General features: G+C 37.8%; 2 protein-coding genes across 3 annotated transcripts in view; both read right to left on the minus strand.

Annotated features, from left to right (window-relative positions):
• LOC128017081 (polyunsaturated fatty acid 5-lipoxygenase) overlaps positions 1–3,835 on the minus strand; it is a 129,143-nt gene extending 125,308 nt beyond the window's left edge. Inside the window, exons 1-3 of one of the 2 annotated variants that reach the window (XM_052602248.1) lie at positions 3,666–3,832; positions 736–879; positions 79–283 (exon numbers count right to left, since the gene is read on the minus strand). In XM_052602248.1, coding sequence (XP_052458208.1) covers positions 79–283; positions 736–879 — 349 coding nt within the window. In that variant the 5' untranslated portion in view covers positions 3,666–3,832. Of the gene's footprint in view, positions 1–78; positions 284–735; positions 880–3,665 lie in introns of both variants that reach the window. The other variant, XM_052602249.1, reaches the window with a different exon arrangement.
• A 470-nt stretch (positions 3,836–4,305) lies between these two features.
• Positions 4,306–21,830, minus strand: LOC128017080 (proline-, glutamic acid- and leucine-rich protein 1). The gene is made up of 17 exons (XM_052602247.1): positions 21,608–21,830; positions 21,224–21,288; positions 18,260–18,365; positions 17,985–18,134; positions 17,410–17,481; positions 17,278–17,337; positions 17,032–17,188; positions 16,812–16,944; positions 16,611–16,698; positions 16,402–16,490; positions 15,968–16,081; positions 15,575–15,719; positions 13,660–13,822; positions 13,518–13,573; positions 13,194–13,418; positions 8,432–10,156; positions 4,306–4,854 (listed from the first exon to the last, which is right to left on the minus strand). Exons 1-17 carry the CDS (start codon positions 21,746–21,748, stop codon positions 4,765–4,767), a joined length of 3,579 nt encoding a protein of 1,192 aa, XP_052458207.1. The 5' UTR covers positions 21,749–21,830; the 3' UTR covers positions 4,306–4,764.
• Between the last annotated feature and the right edge of the window lie 1,118 nt (positions 21,831–22,948).

Below are 22,948 nucleotides of genomic sequence, written 5' to 3' on the forward strand. Positions count from 1 at the left end.
TGTGTTTTTTATTAATGCTTTTTTTATCTTGATCTTAAAGCTTAGTTGTCACTGCAAGTGCAGTTTGGTATAACTGACCTGTGCCTTCTCTGAGCTCTACTATCACTTTATCTCCCACTAGCCAACGGTAACAGGGAAAACTATAGCTGCGTCTTTCTCCAGGTATACTGACTTTCACATAACGGCAGAACCAGTTATCCTCCACCCAGTACTTTTGCTTTTCCAGGCGCACTAGTATCAGGGGACCCAAATCAGCAGAACTTTTAACAGTGTAATCATCCACCTACAAAATCATGGGAATATATTTAGGTATTTGAGATACTTTAATTCATTATTATTAACATGCAATGTATATTTACTTGTGCTCATTTCACATTTTGTAAATTTAGATCATTAATTACTCATGCACATATCGTTCCACCCCTAAGACCTTCATTCATCTTTGGAACACAATTATAAGATAGTTTTGATGAAATCCGAGAGCTTTCTGACCCTCAATAGACAGCAATGCAACTACTACTTTCATGGGCCAAAAAGTTAGTAAGGACATCGTTAAAATAGTCCATGTGACATCAGCCTTCATTATACCTTAACTTATACCATTTAAAATATTTTTACATTAAAAAAAAAAAGATCTACTCTACTGCACTCGGCAGAAGAAAAAGAGATAGTATTCCACATATTATATTAAAAAGATTGAACAGTTTTCATAAGCACACAAGCATATTTACTCACTGCTCCTCTGCAGAAGTCTAGGCCTGGATTGTCCAGCACGGTTCTCTCACTCTCTCCTCTCTCTCCAACCAGAGTCAAGTATATATAGTTATTTGTTCCCGAATATTTGGAGGTCCCCGTGGCCACTGTCACTTTGTACTCCATCTGCACTCATACACACAGGGCTCTAAATTAACTTTTTTGATCACCAGCCAATGTGGCTGGTAACTTTCTAAAGTTACCAGCCAATCAGAATTTCCACAAGCCATTTTTTTTTCGGTAAAAATAACAAATGATGAGTGCCACTGAATGAATTTGATCATTTTATTAACATTGTTATGAAAAACACATATAAAGTACAATGCAACAAAATACACACTGACTCAAATTAAAAATTATTAGTTCCCACCACGAAATTGCTTGTTTTTTTTTTTCGCGTAACTTGCGGCAATCCTGACAATGCATTACAACATTCTTGTGATCAAACACAAGCCATTCATGACCCGTCAGCCATTTGGCATTACATTTTATTTTCTTTGTTTCTCTGTTGATATCCTACGGAGCCCCGCACGTCACCAGTTTTATTTAATATTATTATGTGGAATAGGTTTAATAATAATAAAGGAATAATCTTATAATAGCACTTGATTACTATTGTACAATAAACCTGGCATTGTGACTAACTCTGGAGTAATTTTTTCCTCAGTTGCAAATTGTTTTGGATAAAAGATTCTTATGCATAACCTGTATAATAATATATAATAATGATAAAAATAGTTATTTTTATAGTGTTAATTTGTAGGCTAAATAAATGAGTACAAGAAAATAATTCATGAATTGCTTTATTTTTAAATAAACTTTGACAGTTTTGTAAATGCTTGTGTACAATTCTTTCTTAATATGCATGAAGACTTATTTTTGTGATTTTATTATACTAAGCTCCATCCACCCCACCTGCCTGAGTTAGATGCATGTTTCAGTTAATTTATTTAATTATTGTTATTATTAAATAATGAGGCCAAAAATAACATTGCATTCAGTTAGAGAGAAAAGAAATGAAAACATAACCGGCAAATTATTTGTTTTGTTTTGCTTTTCACCCTTATTTTCTTCTTCTTTTTAGCGTTTATTTTTTGGTCATAAAACACAGGCGGCTGTGTCTTATCCTATTGGTGATTAATGTAAAATAAACGCTCAAAGACTCGTTGGATACTATGAAAAATAATGTTTAATAAACAGAAATGAATCTGCCGGTGGGGGCGGAGCTATAAATGTGCGTCAGTTTACAAATTCCGAGGGAACGGATTGCGAAAGCATGCGCACGGATTATGAATCCGTGGGTACGGTTTACAAAATCTGAGCGCACGGAATGGGAATTCGTGGGCACGGTTTGTTAATCCGTGGGTAAGATTTGTAAAACCGAGCTCCGTAATATCCTCATCCCCTGCCTCGTTCCTCTTTTCGCCCCCAGAAATCTGTCCCAATAGCCGCCGCATTTAGTTTAATCTTAATTTTTTTCTTTAATAGCTAACTCCCTCCTCTTTCAGTCTTTGCTCCATGCTCTGGCTCCATTCGTTCTTCTTCCTTGTGTTTTCTGATGGACGCTCTATTCCTTTCCATGTTTTTTCGCGCTGGTTTCACTGCAAACTGCGTGCAGCCAATGGGCATATGAAACGTCATCACGTAGCATTACAGCACACAGTGTTCATGGGAAATGTAGGAAGTGCTGCCAGGGGGATAAATGACCGAGAACAGAGCCTCATGTCATGCATCACCAGCCAAACTGGCTAGTAAGTTTTAATTAACATCCGCCAAAATGAATTTTAACCCGCATTTGGCGGGTTGGCGGTTGTTAATTTAGAACCCTGCATACACATACAAAGCAGTCTCAGATGCTTCATTATTTTCGCAGTCACATGAAATATCTAACAGAGAGCTTTAGCACATGCAAGTCTGTTTCCTCACAGTATTATGCAATCAGTCTGTGTCTGCACTGAGTGATTACAAAAGTGAGCAATGTATGGTGGAAGTGAAAATGGAAAACAAGAACAGCTACAAATAAATCAACATAAGGCTTTGAAAAAAAAAATGAAATCCCTCAATGCATTATCAGATGTATTAAAAGATTCAAGTGCAGCTAGACACTTAAACGCAATTGGGTCTAGTGAGCTTCCCCTTTTTTAACAATACAAATACAGTACAATTCAAACTATGAAAATAAAGGTACAGTAAAGAAAAGTTGAAGGGAACATTTTATAATAAGCTTTAGTTTTACTTAATGCAAAACTATTTGTACATCATTTAATCTTCGTTAATATTAATTTTCAAATATTCTATTGTTCAGTGTTAATATGTTTATAATACATAATTGTGAAACAATACAGCTTTAAATGTCAGCAATATATTAGTATGCTTTAAAGATTTTAATTAGTTGTTGTTGCAGAGTCTGGTTTTCTTGCACTTGATCTTTATCATTTCCTGTATATAAAGGGTGCGAAAAAGCTAGAATGCTAAAAATTGAGAATGAGCCACCCAGCTAGAAAAACTTTAAATCAATATCAGTTTGGCTTCACAAGATATTTTAGAGCAAGCTCATTTATAATCTATCTTTCTGTTACACCTGTTAATAAAACATTGATGTCTCATTGCACTCTGTAACAGGGGCACAGAAAACGGTTTTGCATATTTAGTGCACAGATACATGCATAGCACAAAAGCTTAGACACAGACAGAAGTGTCATATTTTGACCATCAGGAAAGATGCCTTGAAGGACTTAAAATAGCTAAAAAATATGCCTAGTTATTCTAAATGACAGTCTTTAACAGTGAGAAAACACTCATAGATTTAACTTACATCAACAGAAAACATTAGAAATGAATTGATTACTTAAATATGTTCCAGTACAATAAATCAAGAGAAGAATCTGAAGAATAGTTCGTCAACAAGTTACCTCCTTTGTGGAAGTGTGTGGCGGTGAAAATCTTCTGTTATGCTCCTCTGCTGTAGTTTCTATCACCTCTTTTCTCACTTGACTGTAGTTTCCTTCAGTCAGAAACTGGCTGTTCAGACCCTCTAGTTGCACTGACTGAATTAGGCAGATTTTTGCTTTGAAATGTCCCGTCTCTACTGGTCTACACCCTTAAACCTCATTTCCTCTCCCACCTCTTGTCGTGATCCTCTATTGGCTGATATTTCAACCTCCTCATTTGTTTATTCATTTTTTCTTTGCTATTCGCTTCAAGGAAGTGGTTAGTGCAGTACTAGCTTACAGAGAAGCCACAAAGTTAAATATATGGACTAAAAAATAAGCATCAGAAGACAGTGATGTATATCAACTTTATAGGCTTAGCTAATGCATTTTCCCTAAGAGAAAGTACAGAGAAACACTTTGGTAACACATAACCATCAAACAAATGATGATCTCGGACTTCTGATATTTGTGTCTTGTTAATATACACGGAGCACTGTACTTGGAGAACACTCAATATCAGTTCCCCATTACAATATGTTCATTTCATTCAAATTGTGGTTATAATCTACTTCACCTAAAACATTTCTACAGAATAAATGAAAAAAAGTGCCATAACAGCTCCACTTTATTGCATGATTTTATTTTAACAATTCCAAGAATAAGTGTTACATGTACAAATGATGTTACAAAAAAAAAAAGAGGACACAAAACACATGACTCATTGTTCAACTGATAAAAGCACTTTTAAATACTTGTGATAGCAGTATCATCATACTTGTATTAAGCTGCCTGAAAAAGAAAATTTTCAATCATGACCACCAAACATTTTTTTTTTTTTCAACGTATGAACTTTTTGCAGTCTTTAACATTATCAATGGTATTGAAGTTTTTTTTTTAACCTGACAACCTAAAATTCTTTCATCAAAGAAACCAATCCGGAGCTGTTCTAGTGCAACTACTGCAGAGTTTGAGGCAACAGTATCAGTCAAATATGACCATGAGGGTCCTTACGAGATCTCACTATCAATTGGAAAGCTCCTTTAATGTGACAACTGAGTGAAAGAGAAGTTTGGTCGTGTTAAGACTGGGATTGTGAGGCACCGTGATCGTCATCATCTGGTGGACAGTCAACAAAGTCAGCAAGCATGCAAGCCATTGCCTCATCCATCTAGAAAATAGATTGAGAAAGAAGAGAGAGTAAGTTAGAGAGAATGTGCTGGAGAGAAATGCTCTGAATAAGCTACAAAAATTGTTTACATGCCATTACCAGAGTAAACCATACAAGTCAAGTACTTCAAAAGTAAACACTGCACACTGAAGACATTACAAGACATAAAAAAAACTCCATGTGCACTTTTGCAAAACCATGGTGCTAACAATCATTAATATTCAAGAAAATACAGTTACTTGGAAAGGCTGACATTTAACAATGTCATTACTAAGGTAGCTGGCCTATGCAGTATTTCTGAAAACACAACATTAGGGTTTCTCAGTGCATGAAAGGGTACTGCGGTAAACAAATTAAACTAGGGATGCACCGAAATTTCGGCCACCGAAAATTTTCGGCCGAAAATGGCCTTTTCGGTTTTCGGCCGATAGACTTTTATCACCGAAACAACACGGCCGAAATGTTGTGATGACCTGCGACCTGCACGTGCACCTGCAAAGCGCAGACCACGAGCTCCACGCGACATTCACTTAACACCAGTGAGAACATTCTCTCTCTTCGTATTCCTTTATTCGCAGCACTAAAGCGTCTCCTAACAAAGAGATTAAGACGGACCACGAAGTAAAAACAAAGAAAAGTACAGTCTTATAGAGTCTGTTAGCACACGTCTCACTGAGATCTTGTCGGATCCTCTTCACTTCATCGCGAATGTGCTTGATCCGCGTTATAAAGACCATTACTTGGATGCGGAAATAAGGCAGCGCGCACGAGAAATGACCCAGGTCGCGCTAGATGCGGAGAACCCGTGTGGAGACGGAGAAGCGCCAAGCGCAGGAGACAGATCAGAGCGCAGAAAAAAGATGGTGGCATGCACCATCGTTGTCTGATATGTTCAGTGGAATTCTGCAAGAAAGTGCCTCAAATAATAATAATACGTTGGCTATTTTGTTCTTAGGCTACTATACACACACACACACACACACACACACAAACATACATACATAATATCAGATTGCAGCCATATTTATGCTAGATTGTCTGCTAGATTTCTGCTTTAATTTGATAAAAAATTTTATTTATGCCCTGGCCCTATTTAAATACACTCTCTCAAATATTTCTCAAATGTCAGGCAGATGACAAGCTCAACTGCTCAACAGCTAGATGGTTATCTGTCTGAAGTCCCCATCCCCAGAAGTGATAACAGTCTTGCCAAATGGAGAAGTAATGCACTTTTTAGTCCTACAGAGAAAAATTTCAAAAATTTCTATGTTTTTATGAGAGAACTGTTCATTTTAAAACCATTCTGCAGGCCAGTAGGCCCATTATTATTAAATATACACATGAGTGGGATACATTTTTAGTTTGAATTAAATTTTATACTGTGCATTGTTGCAATATGCTTAATAAATATTTGCATCATTTGAAATTTATGTATTTTTATGTTTTTTTTTTTTTTTTTTATGAGTTATGTAATTGTAATTATCTTTGAAACTTTAATATTAATTTATGCAATTGCAATGTCTTAATTTTAGTAAAGTTAGTACACGGTCATAGCAATAAATGCAATGGTACTAATAATTGGCATAATTTCTTTCGTTGTTTCGGTTTCGGTTTTCGGCCTTGGTTTTATCTTTTTTGGTTTTCGGTTTCGGCAAAGAATTTTCATTTCGGTGCATCCCTAAATTAAACATTACCAAGCAAAAGTTTGGGATCCGTAATATTTTTTTCCCCAATGTTTTTAAAAATACGTCTCTTATGCTTACTAATATTTTTGATCAAAAATACAATAATACTGTGAAATGTCACCATAAAATCTCTGTATTCTATTTAAGCATTTCATGACGTAATGTATTCCAGTGCAATGCTGCCCTTTTCAGCAGCCATTACTCAGTTCTTCATGGTCAGAAACCATTCTAATACAGTGCACAGCAAAAACGAGCTAAAATGAGTACACCCTCTTGAAAGTTACTAAAAACTTAAAATGGAAAAAAAGGCAGTTATCGCAGAGTTTGTCACAGCCTGCAGAAGTGACATTCATGGTTGTGGTCACCACTAGAATTACCTACTGTAGCCAAAGCAAAATAACTTGTCAGTGAGTTATCAATAGGGCTGTCACTTTTAGCTCGAAAATTGATTGCACAAATCGATGGGACCAACCAAAAAACGTTTCGAAAATGAAAATAGTGAATCGATTTTAACCAAATATGTACACCATTCATTTTCAAATTAAACAATTAAAAAAATATAGATGTAACAAAACTCACAAACAAACAGAAAAAGAAAATAAAGAATTCCGAAAGTGCAGTATGCATTGCGAAGGCTAGATAGAAAATACCAGCAATTTTACATGCCTATAAGACCCAGTGTAGTCGAAAGCGACCTCTTATGCTGCGTTCACACCAAACGCAAATACAGCGTCTGGCGCGAATTATTTCAATGTTAAGTCAATGTAAAGATGCGTTTACGTGTGTCTGGAGGTGTTGCTGCGTGGTAGATGCAAATTTGCCTCATTCGCGCATCTAGTTACAGAAGATTCTGAGTTATGAAAACGACCGATGCAAGCTGAAAGCGACCGGCTTATGTGGTGGAAAATTGGCAGTAATACCCCCACCCTGGGACATCAGTGCGGTCGGAGCGCGTCTTCTCAACAGCTGGACATATATTGAATAAAAAACGCTCTGCTCTGGACACATGGCCTTTTCTCAAGTCCTTTTAAAGTTAAATTTTTTTTGAACAGTTGTTTGAAATGGATTGAATCATTATTTAAAATAATCTTGGAGATTTTTGAATGGTCTAAATCATAAATGCAGCCGGGTTAAAGCCTACAGTGATGTTTTTCTTTTGTTATGGTAGCCGTCCCCTATGCATATATATTTTTTTGAGAATGTTGCACTCCTTTTGTGGTTTGTTATTCTGCACAAAACTTCATGCCAATTATAAGACATATTGCTGACTTGTGCGTTTCCAGCGCTCTCTTTACGTTCATCCGTTATTTGACGTTGAAAAAGGAAACGATCACCGAGCACTCAGTGCTCATGTGTCCGATGTGGGCAGCCTTAGCTCAGCCAGTTCTTCTGACATTTGCCGCTGGTCTCTGTAGTGATAAAACATGATACAACTTGTCTTGGGTTGGCTATATTTAACAAGCATTCGTGGTCTCATAAATCTTTAATTTGTTCCTGATCATATCGTTTTGGCTGAGCACAAAGTTATGTTTAACTTTATGTACATAATTTGAACTTCACTGTAAAACAGTGCTGACTTTGTAGCATACGTTTGACTGAACTGTTTGCTTTTGTCTTTATTTCCTATTATATGTGCCTCTTATAATTTGTACTTCTACTTTTATAATGGCTAGTATTGTTCATTTAAACAGAAAAAAATTTGGGCTTATTGTCGCGGATCATTGTCGATCAGTATTTTCTGTCATACACCACGCCAAACAAGCAAGGGTACTATTGGCAGTGGAAAAAGCAAGCCTGATCAGGGTAACTTGTACAGAATCGTACTGTACTGAACTGTAGTGTACCATACTGTTCAGTGGAGATGAGCCATTAGAAAAGGAAATCTCTGTTACCTTTTTCTTTTCAGTGCCTTGTTCAGAAGATTCTCCTTCCTCGCGATCTTCCATTTTCCTTTTTGTTCCCTTTGCGTCTGAATCTTCTACCTGTTCACCAGTCTCTTTCTTTACCTCTTCGGTCACAGCTACACTCTGCTGCGCCTCTTGCTCGGACGTGGATGGTGCGCTCTGATTGGTTGCGTCTTCGGGCTGTAATTCTGGTTCTTGCTTTTGAACTTCAACAGTCAATTCCTGGTCCTGTTGTGACGGCCGATCATTATCTGGGGGATCTTCTGGTTTTGCAACTTCCTGCTCATATGTTTTCACTTCAGGTTCAACTGCCTCCACAGTGGTGTCCTCTTCATGGCCTTCAGTCTCTCCACTGATTACAAGACTCTCTATTTGTTCCTTGCCAACCACAGGTTCGTTTCTCTCAACCGCTCCAATGTTCTCAATTTCCTCCACAGTCCCCTTGTCCTTGATCCGGTCTTCTGCATAGACACTCCTCACACCCTCCATCTCCTCGATCCCTGGTTCTACTTGTCGTTCTCTTTCCATGCAGAACATTTCCATCCCTTGCTGGTCCTCCGCCTCAATCATGACCTCTGCATCCTCCTCGCCCATCATCCCACTGCTGTTGTCTCCCTCCAATGGCTGGATCTCCTCACTTTCTTCCTCATCATCCTCCTCTTCATATTCTTCAAATTCCTCTCCCTCATAGTACTCTTCATCCATTAAGTCGCTGCCTTCCTCTTCCTCCTCCTCTTCCTCTAGGCCCTCCTCTTCCTCTTCCTCCTCTCCTAATTCATCCTCCTCCAGCTCCTCTTCTTCATCATCTGAGCTGTTGATGTTAATTACGGTCTGGTCCACCTCATTTGCTGGGGGTTGCTGCTGGAGCTGACGGCTGGTCTGAGCAATCTGGTTCTGAAGCTGAATCTGTAAAGACAAGCCCAACGTAGGTGGCTGCCCACCTGGAGAAGTTTGCATCAACATCTGCTGAAGTTGTGGACCACCTGTCAGCGAGTCTGCAAGTCCGGCAGGTGATGCTGAGAGTGAAGCTGTAGTTGAGTTCAGAGGAGGCACCAGAGAGACGAGCTGGGATGTCTGGCTTGGTCCAGGGAAAGAGTTAATGTTATTAGCGTTAGCTGGCAGAATCTGGTGGGGAATGGTAGTTTGCAGATCATTAGGCAGCAAAGTGTCAACCGATCCAACCTCACCCACTATAGGGGTAGGAACTGCTGGCTGGGACAATGACAGTGCATTTGCCGCTCCATCTTGCGTCTCCATCATCATACCCACTGGCATGATGACCACGCTATCATCTGAATCACTCTCCAAAGAGATCTCTACATCTTCCGGCTCCTCTTTTTCGTAGCGGACAAAAACTTGTCGTTGACCTTCAGGGGCTCCGAGACCTGCCAGTTCACTGGGTTGAGCTGTAGAGAGCAGTAAGTCACCTGGGGTGGCCGTAGTGCCTGCAGGAGTCGGAAGAACCGGAGGAGCCATAGGTAGATGGTTCTCCAAAGAACCAAGCAGGGTAGCAGGACCTAAGCCCATGGGATGCCTGGACGGGAAAGGTGGTCCACCAAGGAGGTTAGGGATGGACAGTGAGGGGTTTTGGCCAGAGGCAAGGACAGGGGCAGATTTGAGAGTCAGAGGTGTGAGAGGGAGAGAGATTGAAGGTGTACGAGGATGAATAAGGGTGTTGCATATAGTCAGAGCCTCAGCACAGAATGACGATACCTGTAGGGAAACACGGAGAAACAAAACAATAAAATTTAAAATCAGGAAGTGCCAACAGTATCACTATCACCATTGTTGTACAGAGTGATCGATACGCTCAAAGGGATATTCCGACTAAAAAATTTAATTCTCCAAACAACACTGGATCCTACTGACTTTCTTTGTATGGACACACACAAACTGGGATATTTTTTAAAATACCTTTTTTGTCCTGCAGAAGAAAGTAAATAAAATCAGTTTGTTGTGGCATGAGGTTGAATAAATTAAGGCTTCCTTTTTTAGCTGTATGGAGAAATCTGATCTGAGCTGTGTGATGAACCAGAGACAGATACAACTCTATGCCAGGGCCATGCTCACTTGCCATTTTCTATTCTAGTGTTAAGTTAGGCTAAATTTAGCTTTGAGACAATAAAAGAACCCATTTGCCAGGCGTAATGCTTTTTTTATCTATTTTATTTATTGCTCTTTTATTTAAACCTTTGGAAACATGAAACACTGTCTCCAGTTACAGTCTCCTGCATCATTAGAAGCAAATAGCCACTACACCACCCAGAATGACAGCCACTTAAGAGAAGGCAAATGTCAAAAAATGTCTGTGTATCTAAATCATTGTATACTGATATTTTATGTTTGCACATTCAGACAGGTTGGGTGCCATTAAATTGTTTAAAGTGGAACGTATAAATGAGTATGATTTTGGTACCTGATTTCACAGTATGAAAATATCATAACATAACAGCATCTATTTTAGGTTGTCTGAGATCCCATATGAAATACTGGCAGCACTTAGAGTACGGTTAAATTCATTGACATGAATTGCTTTACGTATGATGTTATCAAGATGATGATGTTGACGACTGTCTACATATATTAACATTCAAAACTTCCAGCTATATTAAATAACATTAATGTATCATGGTTGAACAATATCATATTTATAAATTTACCTATTATAATAATACATGCGGTAAAACCATAGACTGGTTCATGATAACATTATTTAATGCATTAGGCAAGTTAAACCTTTTGGAAAATCACTGAAATAGCCAGTTGAGTGTTGACACAGACTTCAACTGCCTCTTATTACAACATACATATACTCAACGTTGCAGCACTTCTGCTTTTAATAGCACCTGTAGTCACAACAATATGTAAGGGATGGGCAGTATTTCAGACACATGCATTTAAAATGCGTATTTGAAATACAAAACACTATTTTCTATTTTAAAGCCTTTGGTGCAAAAAATTATTTGTATTTAAACATTAGTATTTTCAAAATACATAAAATATTTAGTACCAGTCAACCTCTCCATTAACTAGTGCATCAACAAGTTTAGTCATGCACCCTCCTCCCAACCCCCAGCATTCACACACATTCAGCACAGGATGAGTGACTTTTCTGGAATAAGATAAGGTGAAAATGTCATGGTCAACTGTACTTGTTGATTCAAGTTAAAATAGTGCATTATTCAGATTTGCCTTCAGTTAACAAAATAATAAAAGAGCAGTTGGACAGTTAATGAGTTTTTATAGTTAATCGGTTGCTTTTTTTAACCAACTAGCTTGTCAAATGGGTATAAAGCATAATTGCATGTAGGCCTGGGAGATATGACAGTACATATTGTGGTGATGATATAAAGTGTGAATCGACTGAACTTTTTCTAAATCATTTACATAAGAGAAATGCCTATCTGCAATGTTCCCGCTAAGCTGTATGCATACACAATAACATGTGAAATAAAGCATCATGTTTAAAAGGAGAGTGGTTTGATTAAGTGGTGGAATAGTGGACGATGTGCAGTTGGACACAGAACAGTAACAAAACTCTGAGACATTTACAGTCACACACATGTGTAGTAGTGTGCAATCTCTCTACCAACTTACATGGGGATGTTTTAGATAACTGTAAAATAATTCACATATTCACTTTAAGTTTACAGAATTTTTTTTATTTTACTGTATTACATTATGACTAACAAATAATTTATGGGGAATTTATGAGCAATAACTGCTTTATTTTTTCATATTAGCTAAATTATATGACACTATATTATTATATATAAATTTACTATTCTGTGTGAGATAAAAAAAAAAAATTATCAGAATGCTAAAAAAAATAAAAATAAACAATGTTTTCATTTCATTGTTTCATCAAGGGTCAAATTAAATATAAATAACATATTAGAGATGAAGTGGAACGACGACAAGTAGGCCGATAATTTTGACTTAAAGGCCCTTTCCACACAGGATGTGGCAAGCAGAATCACCACGCAGCTGTCTCTTCTGTAGTTTAAGTGGTTTGTGCAGTTCAAGCCTTGTTTATGCCACTTGCCTCGGTTTGAACACATCTAAATGTTTTGTTTACATTCAGAATAGGTCCAGACTCCAGATAGATTTCGGCCTATGGGGATGCCTACATTGGATAGTCAATTTCATAGGTATTTTGTGCATTTTCCAAATTTGCATAAAAAAAAACAATTCCACACAGTATTTTGTGATTAAACTGAAATGCATTCATGCCGATTTCTGCAATATGTAAGAATCTAGCTGAGAAATACTGTAAATCAGCATACAAGTGAGACCACTAGAGCAAGACTCCCTCTAGTGGATAACATTTAGATGTTTTTGCATTATTATTACTAAATAAAATGGTATTTCTTTTTTGTAAAAAACATTTGTTAGGTTTCAAAATACGAAACATATATAGGTCTAACACACTTTGTGTTGGTGTGGCCAAGACAATTCTTAGAAAAGCTTAGATATTTTTAGTCACTTAACTGCACAAAGACTTTTTGGGGTCATTACCAAACTACCTTTGATAAAACAACAACAACAACAAAACAACACACAAAGCTTCCATCATTTACCAGGAAGTCAATACAAAATTTGCACAGAATCTGACTAAAGATCAGATATATAAATATTCCATCTAGACATGTTACACTCTAATAATGAGATTCAATGGACAGGGTTTTCCAAAGACGGCAAGATTAACGTTTTTAACCCTTAGGATTTAAAATCAAGAATGTTCACTTACCATGATGTTGTGATCTCTCCGGCCGTGGCTGAAGACAGACACAGCGCAGGAGAGAGGAGGCGGCCAGCGGGAAGAGGGCACCAGCACAAGTGCCAGTAAGAGTCGGTAGAGCTCTCGACGAGGAGTAGGGCTGCCATACTGACCACTGACAGCACCAACATCCAGCACACAGCGAGACTGCTGCTGCAGACGCACACACAGAGGCACCACCAGGTCTTGGATCCTCTAACAAGGGAAAGAGTGTTTAGAAGAAAAACATGAAACGACTTTCCATAAAAAAAGACAATCAAAACAGAAACATGAACAAACTTGATTTGAACAAACCTTATGCAGATCTTCTTTCAACAAAGTTCCACTGGTCAAAATGATCTGTCTTAATGCTGTAAAGAATTCGTTCTTCATCAGTAAATAATGTTTATTTCTGCTACTAAAGCTGAAACTTCATTGTTCGTCACTGAGCACTCACCCCGAAGAGCAGCGACACACGTGTCTTGATTGGCTAGCACATCTCCTTTCCTCTGTAGTGATATTCCATCTCCCATTACCAATCCTTTCGTTCGACGAGGGCCTGACTTGCCAGCAGAACCAATCAGGTCATTCATAGACTGTGACTGTTGTCCGGACCGGAGCTAGACAGCAACAGAAAGGACCATTGGAGAAAGAAATAGAAATACTTCAAGCAGTGCTACAATTTAATGTATTAATCTTCTTTAACAACAATACCGAAACATGACTGTGATACATTTGGGGTCCGTTTCACATGCTGACCAAGGCTGCATTTATTTGATCAAAAATACTGTAAAAACATAGTAAATGTAAAATATTATAACAATTTTAAAATACTGTGACGAGTCGGGCGGGGTCGAGAGCCGTGGGAATGGAGCGAGGCCGGTGGAGTGATTGGAAATGAGTGACACCTGCTCCACTCACCGGTCTCGACTCCCACAAAGGAAATCGGAAGGATACAAAAGAGGAGCGACAACAGTGAGGGATGAGAGGGGACCTGGGCCCATTCTTCGTACGTCGCTTATTACATCCGAGATCAAATGACACATCCAAGATGATATCATCGTGCTAATTCTGATCCGGCTAATTGGGTTTCTGAACACACCTGTTGTGTATGATTAGTATCGCTGGATTGAGTTATCGGAGATAATTACACGTTCATGTGTTGGCTTAAAAGGGGATATCGATACTCGAAATCATGATCAACAGTGCAGCGATTGGCTGGTGGCAAGACGCCAATGTAATGACATCATATAATTTAAAACGACACCCTATGAAAAACTTGACAAATTTCTGGACTTTTATAAGGAAACAGCCAAGCAAACAAAACTACATAAATATTATAATAGAGACATGAAACAGATAATAGATACGTTTTTATTTTATTCAAATTTTTTTTCATGATTCCCAATTATTTAGATTCGCAATTTATAATAGTTGTGCAGTCTTTACATTTTTATTTCAATGTAGAAATTATCTATTCATTTCATGATGCTATTCAGCATCAATTATGAAGTAATACTTTTATGATAAATAAATATTTCAGTGAGTAAAACTATGGACTACACAGCATTTTTATATTATTTAAAACATTTTTTTTAATGATTATTATTTTAAATTATTGTCCCTGGATCAGAACGATACTCTTGTAATAAAGTAGCGGTGGTAGCAGACATATTTTGAGTATCAGTTCTGGTTGAAAAGAAGCGATCTAATCCTGTTTACATGAAATAAGCCTGCTCCCGAGCAGGTTTAAGCTTACGGACCTGTTGCTATGACAGCAGCTCCGGGATGAGCTTCGAAGAACCAAGATCACGCCAAATCGTCAACATTCAAACCCAGCTAACGGAGTTGGCGACGTACGAAGAACGGGCCCCAGGCCTGGGTTTTAGTTTGTGTTTGGTTTTTGTTTGTGCGCGGCAGTTGTCTGCGAGGGGCTGTCATGCTGTCACGCTGTTTGTGTTTATTTTATTATTAAAGTTTCATTCTGATTGTCCGCCGGTTCCCACCTCCTCCTTCCCGAGATGAAGTTTGTAATCTTTTACAAATACCTTTTCAACTGTAATATATTTTGAAATGCAATTTGTTCCTATGATAGCAAATCCGAATTTTCAGCAGCCATTACTCCAGTCTTCAGTGTCACATGATGCATCAGCAATCTTTCTAATATGATGATTTGATGCTCCAACACTTCTTATTATTAGTAGTTCAAAAGACCATTTATTTGAAATTAAAATGTTATTGTCAATTGATAAATTTAGTGCATCCTGGTGGAATGTAAGCATTCAACTATACTTCCATCTTCACAAGAAAGCCTCATCTCTAATTTAATATCCTATGATGTTTGTATTACAAAGACCCTAACAAAGACCTACCTTGACAGCTTCTGATGCTGGCGTGATGTCACCCATCAAATGAGTGAACAGTAACTCTGTGTGGGTGGGGCTTCCCTGAAGCAGAGAGGCACCTCCTACTCTTACCCACAGTTCAATGGTACGGTACACGGTCACTCGCACTGCACTGTAGGAAAAACAGAACATCATATCGTCAAAGCTGGACACCTGACTAAAATAACAGTGAGTGAACATACTTCGTGCTTCATTCAATATGTCAGTGTTTCTACATGTTGATGTCTTCAGTGAAATGGGATTACAATTGTTCAAAGGAAAAGCATTTTAAAAAATGTTAATAACAGTAAAAATACCCAAGATGAATGTTAATACAAGAAGCAAACACGTTTATTTTCATGAATGGTGTTTCTGTAATACCTGTACGCTCTTTGCTGGCCCAGACTAGCCTCAGGCAGAGGTGTCCACGCAGACAGAGACTGTGAGAGAAGCCGTGTGAGCACACTGCTATACTGGACCAGTCCACCACCAACACTGGACCAAAACAAAAAACACATTACACCCACTACTTCTGTACATTTAGCCAGCAACCACTGACACAAATCATTAATCAAAAATCAAGGAGTTATGCAATTAATATAATATTACATATTCAACTGCATTGCTGGAACTCTTCCAATGTGTTATTAAGAGTGTCACATGCATAGATTGAGTCTAATTAGCAAGCTAAATTTGTTTAACATAGTTAAAAATGCAAAAAGCTACAGTATCTAGTAATAGCTATATTTAAAACCAATAGAAGTCTATGGAATGTCCCCATTTATTCAGTTGAGTGTGTGTGTGTGTCTGCTTACGCTTTGATGAGAGCAGAGAGAAGCTCTAGCGTGTCGTTGTGTATAGAGGGTAAAACCAACAGCTTCAGACAGCCCTCTCCTGTTGGACTCTGAAACACACCCTTCAGTTAGCGTCCACGTCAATGTTAAGCAAGTTCAGTGAATAATATCATGAACTGTGAATCTTTAATTTCAAAATTCAGCATACAAAGAGAGAGTTAAAGCCTTACGATGCTCTTTGTGTTGACTGCTAGAGCTTGACACACCAATTTGAGAACATGCTGAACAGGTAGACGAACTGAAGACGCAGGATCAGCACTATTTGAGGGAAACATGTCTCACTAACATGGACCAATATCTCAAAGATCTTCATTTAAGACTAACTAAACTCAACTAATAGCATGAATTTAGCCACACAACATCAGCATTACCTAAGAGTGTGCTTAATAGCCAGACAAATGGCCTTGTAACGATGATGGAGCTGAAGGATCAGAAGTGGATCTACATCATCCAGGGGAGGGAAAGGCAGTTCAACACCAGGACCCTCATACTGCACTGGTCCTTCTGAAACAGTGACAACAAAAAAAACATGCATTTAACACAAAAGGTTTTTCCTCAATACGACACAAAGACTCAGAACACCCCACATACCTGTTTCTGCACCTTGGTATAACTGTCCCAGCATGCTACTGGCTGATGCTAGAAGGCAGTGCAGCTGATTGGTCCAGCCCTCAGCCCTGCGCCCTCCTCCCCCTCGCTCCAACACCCCACCGAGACACGGCAATCGGCCAAAACTTTCACAAGCCACCTACCAATACAAAAAAATCAGGATGCAGAAGTTTTGATTTATTTGTTTTGAGCAGTCAACTACTAATTCCACAACCAGATGTAACAAACCTCTTGAACTTTAGGATTATCAGAGTCCATTTTAGAGAGGAAATACGCTCCAAGCTTCTCCTGTAAGAGACCATGATTAGCTTTTTCAGATACAAAGTAACTGAACAAAAACATATTAATGATTATACTGACCCTCAGAGATCCACAGGCCCGTGGGTAGTAAAGCATACACGCCATCATTCCTTTCATAGCAGCTAGGTGGCACTGTGACATAAAGGGCTACTATTGATGCATTTTGTGGTACAACAATTTAAATTGTTCTCAGTTTATAAACATACATTTCAAAAGTTTGGATATTTGAATGCATGTTGCATTTATTTGCTCAGAAATACAGTAAAAATTATATTACGAAATATTTAAGTGAACGTTTTCTTTTTTACTATATTTTGAAATGTACAGTACAATGTATTCCTCTGGGGAAAATTCAGCAGCCATTCCTCCAGTCTTCAGTGTCACATGATCTTTCAGAAATAGTTGTAATATGCTTATTTGTTGCTCAAGAAACAGAATATAAATGTCTTCTTTGTGGAATAAGATCATTAATTTCTTTAAATAGAAATAACAAAAGTATTGACCCCAATCTTTTGAACGTTACTGTATATTTCCATGTGAAAACAAGCTCGGCATAAACCAAGAAATACAAAATAAATTTGATTTAAGACTACATTTTAACTGATTTAAATCTAGGCTGAATGTGAAATTTTTACCTCAGATTTGAGACTGAGCAGGGAGGTCAGGATGCCCAGGATGGAGTTGAGTCCCACCTCCCTGGCCAGCTCTGGCATCTGGGATGAGTACTGCAACAAGTCCTGCAGCACACTCACAGCAAGCTGCACGGTGGGGAGAGGGGCCTGCGACTGTGAGTTTGAGAACAACAGTAGATACATTACTAAATCATGCAGGACTGAATCAAATCAGGAAAGACCTATTAAGTGGATACAGGTAAGAGAATAGAAGGCAAATGTTTGAAGACATCTCTCACCTGAATGACCTGCTGCAGTGTTCGCAGCCATGAAAGGCAATGCTGCTGGAAGACTTCACTCGAACTGTCCTTCACCAGCATGGACAGGAGACAGAGACCCTCAAACCTGAAACACACGTCATCAAGTCCATATGAAGCACTGACAGATCCGTTTTTCCATCGTGTGATGAATTTTGAATTAATGTATTATTGTTAAAGAAAAAAAAAAAAAAAAGTAGGGTGGTGGGTCTATTCTATTTATCGATTGACTGGATAGAGTTAGATACAATATTAATGTATTTATTTATATTTATTTACTTAGTAAAGATGACTCCTTTATAAATTACCTTTAGTCTCAGATGATCTCCTGTCTAATGCTTGTATTTTGTATTTATAATTTATTATTTTATTTTTAATCTTTATCAATGTTTAATCTTTTTATTATGTTTAACATTATTATTATTATTATTATATGCACTTATATGTATTGTATTTTTTTCTGTATTCTATTAATGTACCACCTTTTGTTTTAATCCTGAAAAAAAGACAACATGTAACTTGTTATAATGCTTGCTGTATTAAGCCTCTCATAAAAAAAAAAAAAAAAAAAAAAACACAAGTTGACCCCAAAAAACTAGTTAATTATAGACAGATCTCAAATCTCCCTTTTCTGTCCAAGATACTAGAAAATGTAGTATCCTTACAATTATATTCCTTCTTAAAGAAAAATGGTATCGGTGAAGATTTCCAGTCAGGATTTAGACCATATCATAGTACTGAGACTGCTCTTCTTAGAGTTAAAAATGACCTGCTCTTATCATCTGATCATGGCTCTAGCTCTCTATTAGTGTTATTGGATGTTAGTGATGTGTTTGACACTGTGGACCACAACATTCTTTTGCATAGACTAGAACACTTTGTTGGCATTAATGTAAGTGCATTAGCATGGTTTAAATTGTACTTATATGACCGCCATCAATTCGTAGCAGTGAATTAATTGGTATCATATTGATCACAAGTGCAGTATGGAGTTCCTCAAGGCTCAGTACTAGGGCCGCTACTCTTCACGCTTTATGTTACCCTTGGGAGATATCATCAGGAAATACGGTGTTAGCTTTCACTGTTATGCTGATGATACTCAGCTCTATATTTCTTCACAACCCGGTGAAACACACCAATTTGAAAAACTAATGGAATGCATAGTCGTAATAAAAAACTGGATGACGAGTAATTACTTACTGCTAAATTCTGAAAAAACAGAGGTGTTAATTATAGGACCTAAAAATTCTGCATGTAATAACCTAGAACACTGTCTTAGACTTGATGGTTGCTCTGTCAATTCTTCGTCATCAGTTAGAAACCTAGGTGTGCTATTTGATCGCAATCTTACCTTAAAAAGCCACATTTCTAGCATTTGTAAAACTGCATTTTTCCATCTCAAAAATATATCTAAATTATGGCCTATGCGCTCAATGTCAAATGCAGAAATGTTTATCCATGCATTTATGACCTCAAGGTTAGATTATTGTAATGCTTTATTGGGTAGTTGTTCTGTACGCTTAGCATCAGCTAGAGTTCTTACTAGTACCAGGAAGTATGACCATATTGGCCTGGTTCTGTCAACACTGCACTTGCTCCCTGTCAAACATTGTATAGATTTTAAAATCTTGCTTACCACTCATAAAGCCCTGAATGGTTTAACACCTCAGTGTTTGAACAAGCTTTTGTTACATTATAGTCCTCCATGTCTGCTGTGTTCTCAAAACTTTGGCAATTTGATAATACCTAGAATATCAAAATCAACTTCGGGCGGCAGATCCTTTTCATATTTAACACCTAAACTCTGGAATAACCTACATTGTTCAGGAGGCAGACACGCTCTTGCTGATTAAATCTAGATTAAAGTCCCATCTCTTTAACCTGGCTTACACATAACACACTAATATGCTTCTAATATCCAAATCCGTTAACGGATTTTTAGGCTGCATTAATTAGGTAAACTGGAACCGGGAACACTTCCCATAAGACCCCATGTACTTTCTACATCATTAGAAGAATGGCATCTACACTGATATTAGTCTGTTTCTCTCTTATTCCGAGGTCACCGTAGCCACCAGATCAAGTCTGTATCCAGATCAGAGGGTCACTACAGTCACCCAGATCCAGTACGTATCCAGACGAGATGGTGGATCAGCACCTAGAAAGGACCTCTACTGCCCTGAAAGACAGCGGAGACCAGGACAACTAGAGCCCCAGATACCGATCCCCTGTAAAGACCTTGTCTCAGACGACCACCGGGACAAGACCACAGGAAAAAGATGATTCTTCTGCACAATCTGACTTTGCTGCAGCCAGGAATTGAACTGCGGGTTTTGTCTGGTCAGAGGAGAACTGGCCCCCAAATGAGCCTGGTTTCATTCTGTCACCTATGGAGGTTTGGTTCCTTGCCGCTGTCGCCTCTGGCTTGCTTAGTTGGGGTCAACTGATTTACAGCGATATTGTTGACTTGATTGCAAATGAATGCACAGACACTATTTAAACTGAACAGAGATTACGTCACTGAATTCAATGATGAACTGCCTTTAACTGTAATTTTACATTATTGACACACTGTTTTCCTAATGAATGCTGTTCAGTTGCTTTGACGCAATGTATTTTGTTTAAAGCGCTATATAAATAAAGGTGACTTGACTTGACTTGTTCCAACAAAACGTTTGAACACAAGGTGGCAGTAACATAAAAAGTACTGAATCACAAAAATGCGATTTGATTAGAAAAGGACAATAAAAAAACTCAGATGAAAGGGTGCAAATAAACAATAAATTAAGAGTTATTTTATTTATTTATTTAAAAAAAACAGCATCCACAGGATTTGGTCAAACAAGAAATGTCTTTAAATGTTTAACAAAAAATGCTATGATAGGGCTCGGAAGATATTGTAAAAAATAAATGAATAAATTGACAAGTGTTACTGTCACAGCTCACCTGGTCTTACTGGACCCGAGGCGTGCATTACTGATGCCCACCAGACCACCCACAGCTCCCGTGCTCTGAAAAACCATTCAAACCAGTGAGTGTCACTAACAAACAGAACAGATGAACATCTCCTCAGAGTGCTTTCAAATGAAACATGGGCATGTTAGTATAAGACTAACGTTACATATGAAACACAAACACTAATGTGATGTCATTAAACAGGTCATTAAATCATAATTATAACGTTCCGCATTCATATTCATATTCACATTCACATTCACATTCACGTTGTAAACACTGCACGCAAAGAACGCTTCTATTTAAATCAAAGCAGCGTGCGTGCTACCTCGCATCGCGAGCTGGCAGTGTAGACAGGAACGACCTCAATCCTACCTGAGTCCCAACCACTCCATGCTCACGGTAGTTTGCTAGAAGTGCAGGTAGATATTCAGGTCTATCTTCCTTCAGGACAGTCACTAGTCCTTCTGTTAAGCGCGTTATGTTGGGGCCATGCAGCCAAGCCACTGAAGCCATTTTAGCGCCCCTGAATGACGCGCAAATCCCGCGACGAGTGTACCACTCGGTTGACGTCACCACCTCGCGTTGTTGCTGTGTTGAAGCGTGCAATGTTAACCGGTTAATATATAGGTGAAGAACACTATGAAAAATTAGTTTAAAGGCTATTGATTTCTATGTATTCGTACTTTACACTAAGAGAGAGGCGCAGATTCAGTAATTTTAGACCATAAATAAGTTTCTTGTCCCCCAAAATGTTGAACAAAACAAAGAACATATACAAAAAATATTTTTAAACAACATTTTCCCATTTTATTACAGTAAAAAAAAGTTTTATTAAATCTATAATACTATAATTTTATTTAAGGACTTTATGACTTTACTATTATTTTGTGTTAACTAGTAGGAATGAGAAGATTTTTCCAAACTTTTGACTGGTAGTGTATCTTTATTTATTCAGTATCAATTTAAATAGAGAAGTAGCTTTAAAATGATTCTTTAAAAAGGTCAAGAAAGTCTTAAATGGGTTCTTGATACCAACATGAACATGTGGTCTGCAAACTAAATCTGTAAACAAAACACAAAGTTACACTGATAACAAAAGCTTTACGAGGACATGCCATTGCAACTGTCTCAAACCCTATAGTCACCTCAAGAAGGCATGCAGTTTTCAAACAAAGCTCTCAGTTTTGGACATAAAATAAACTTTTCTAATGGAAAGGACTTCCCTGCCACACTAATGCGAGTTAAAAGGCGTTGTCACTCATTTCTAAAGAGCAAAGTGAATAAATGTGCAGGTAGCAAACAATGGATAATTTAATATTAAACATTTCACTTGGAATGATTAGATATTTGTCAAAGCATGCATTTGCAGCTGGTTTAAAAGTAACATTGCTTAATAAGTGAACCTATTGCCGTTTTTTTTCCTGCAAATATTTCAGATTTGTTAAGCCATGTTCATCATAAACTCAACATTATGTGCTTCATTAAACACACACACACACACACACACACACACACACACACACACACACACACACACACACACACACACACACACACACACACACACACATATATATATAAAAACAACATTCATAACATTGTTTGCAATATCATGAAGAATGTAATGAATTTTTTATCAGAGCATTACAACATTATGGCTTTAGACACGTCAGTGAAGAAAGGTGTCAAATATAAAAATTTATCTGCTTAACT

The sequence above is a fragment of the Carassius gibelio genome, chromosome A7, assembly GCF_023724105.1.
Source record: "Carassius gibelio isolate Cgi1373 ecotype wild population from Czech Republic chromosome A7, carGib1.2-hapl.c, whole genome shotgun sequence".
Classification (NCBI taxonomy): Eukaryota; Metazoa; Chordata; class Actinopteri; order Cypriniformes; family Cyprinidae; genus Carassius; species Carassius gibelio.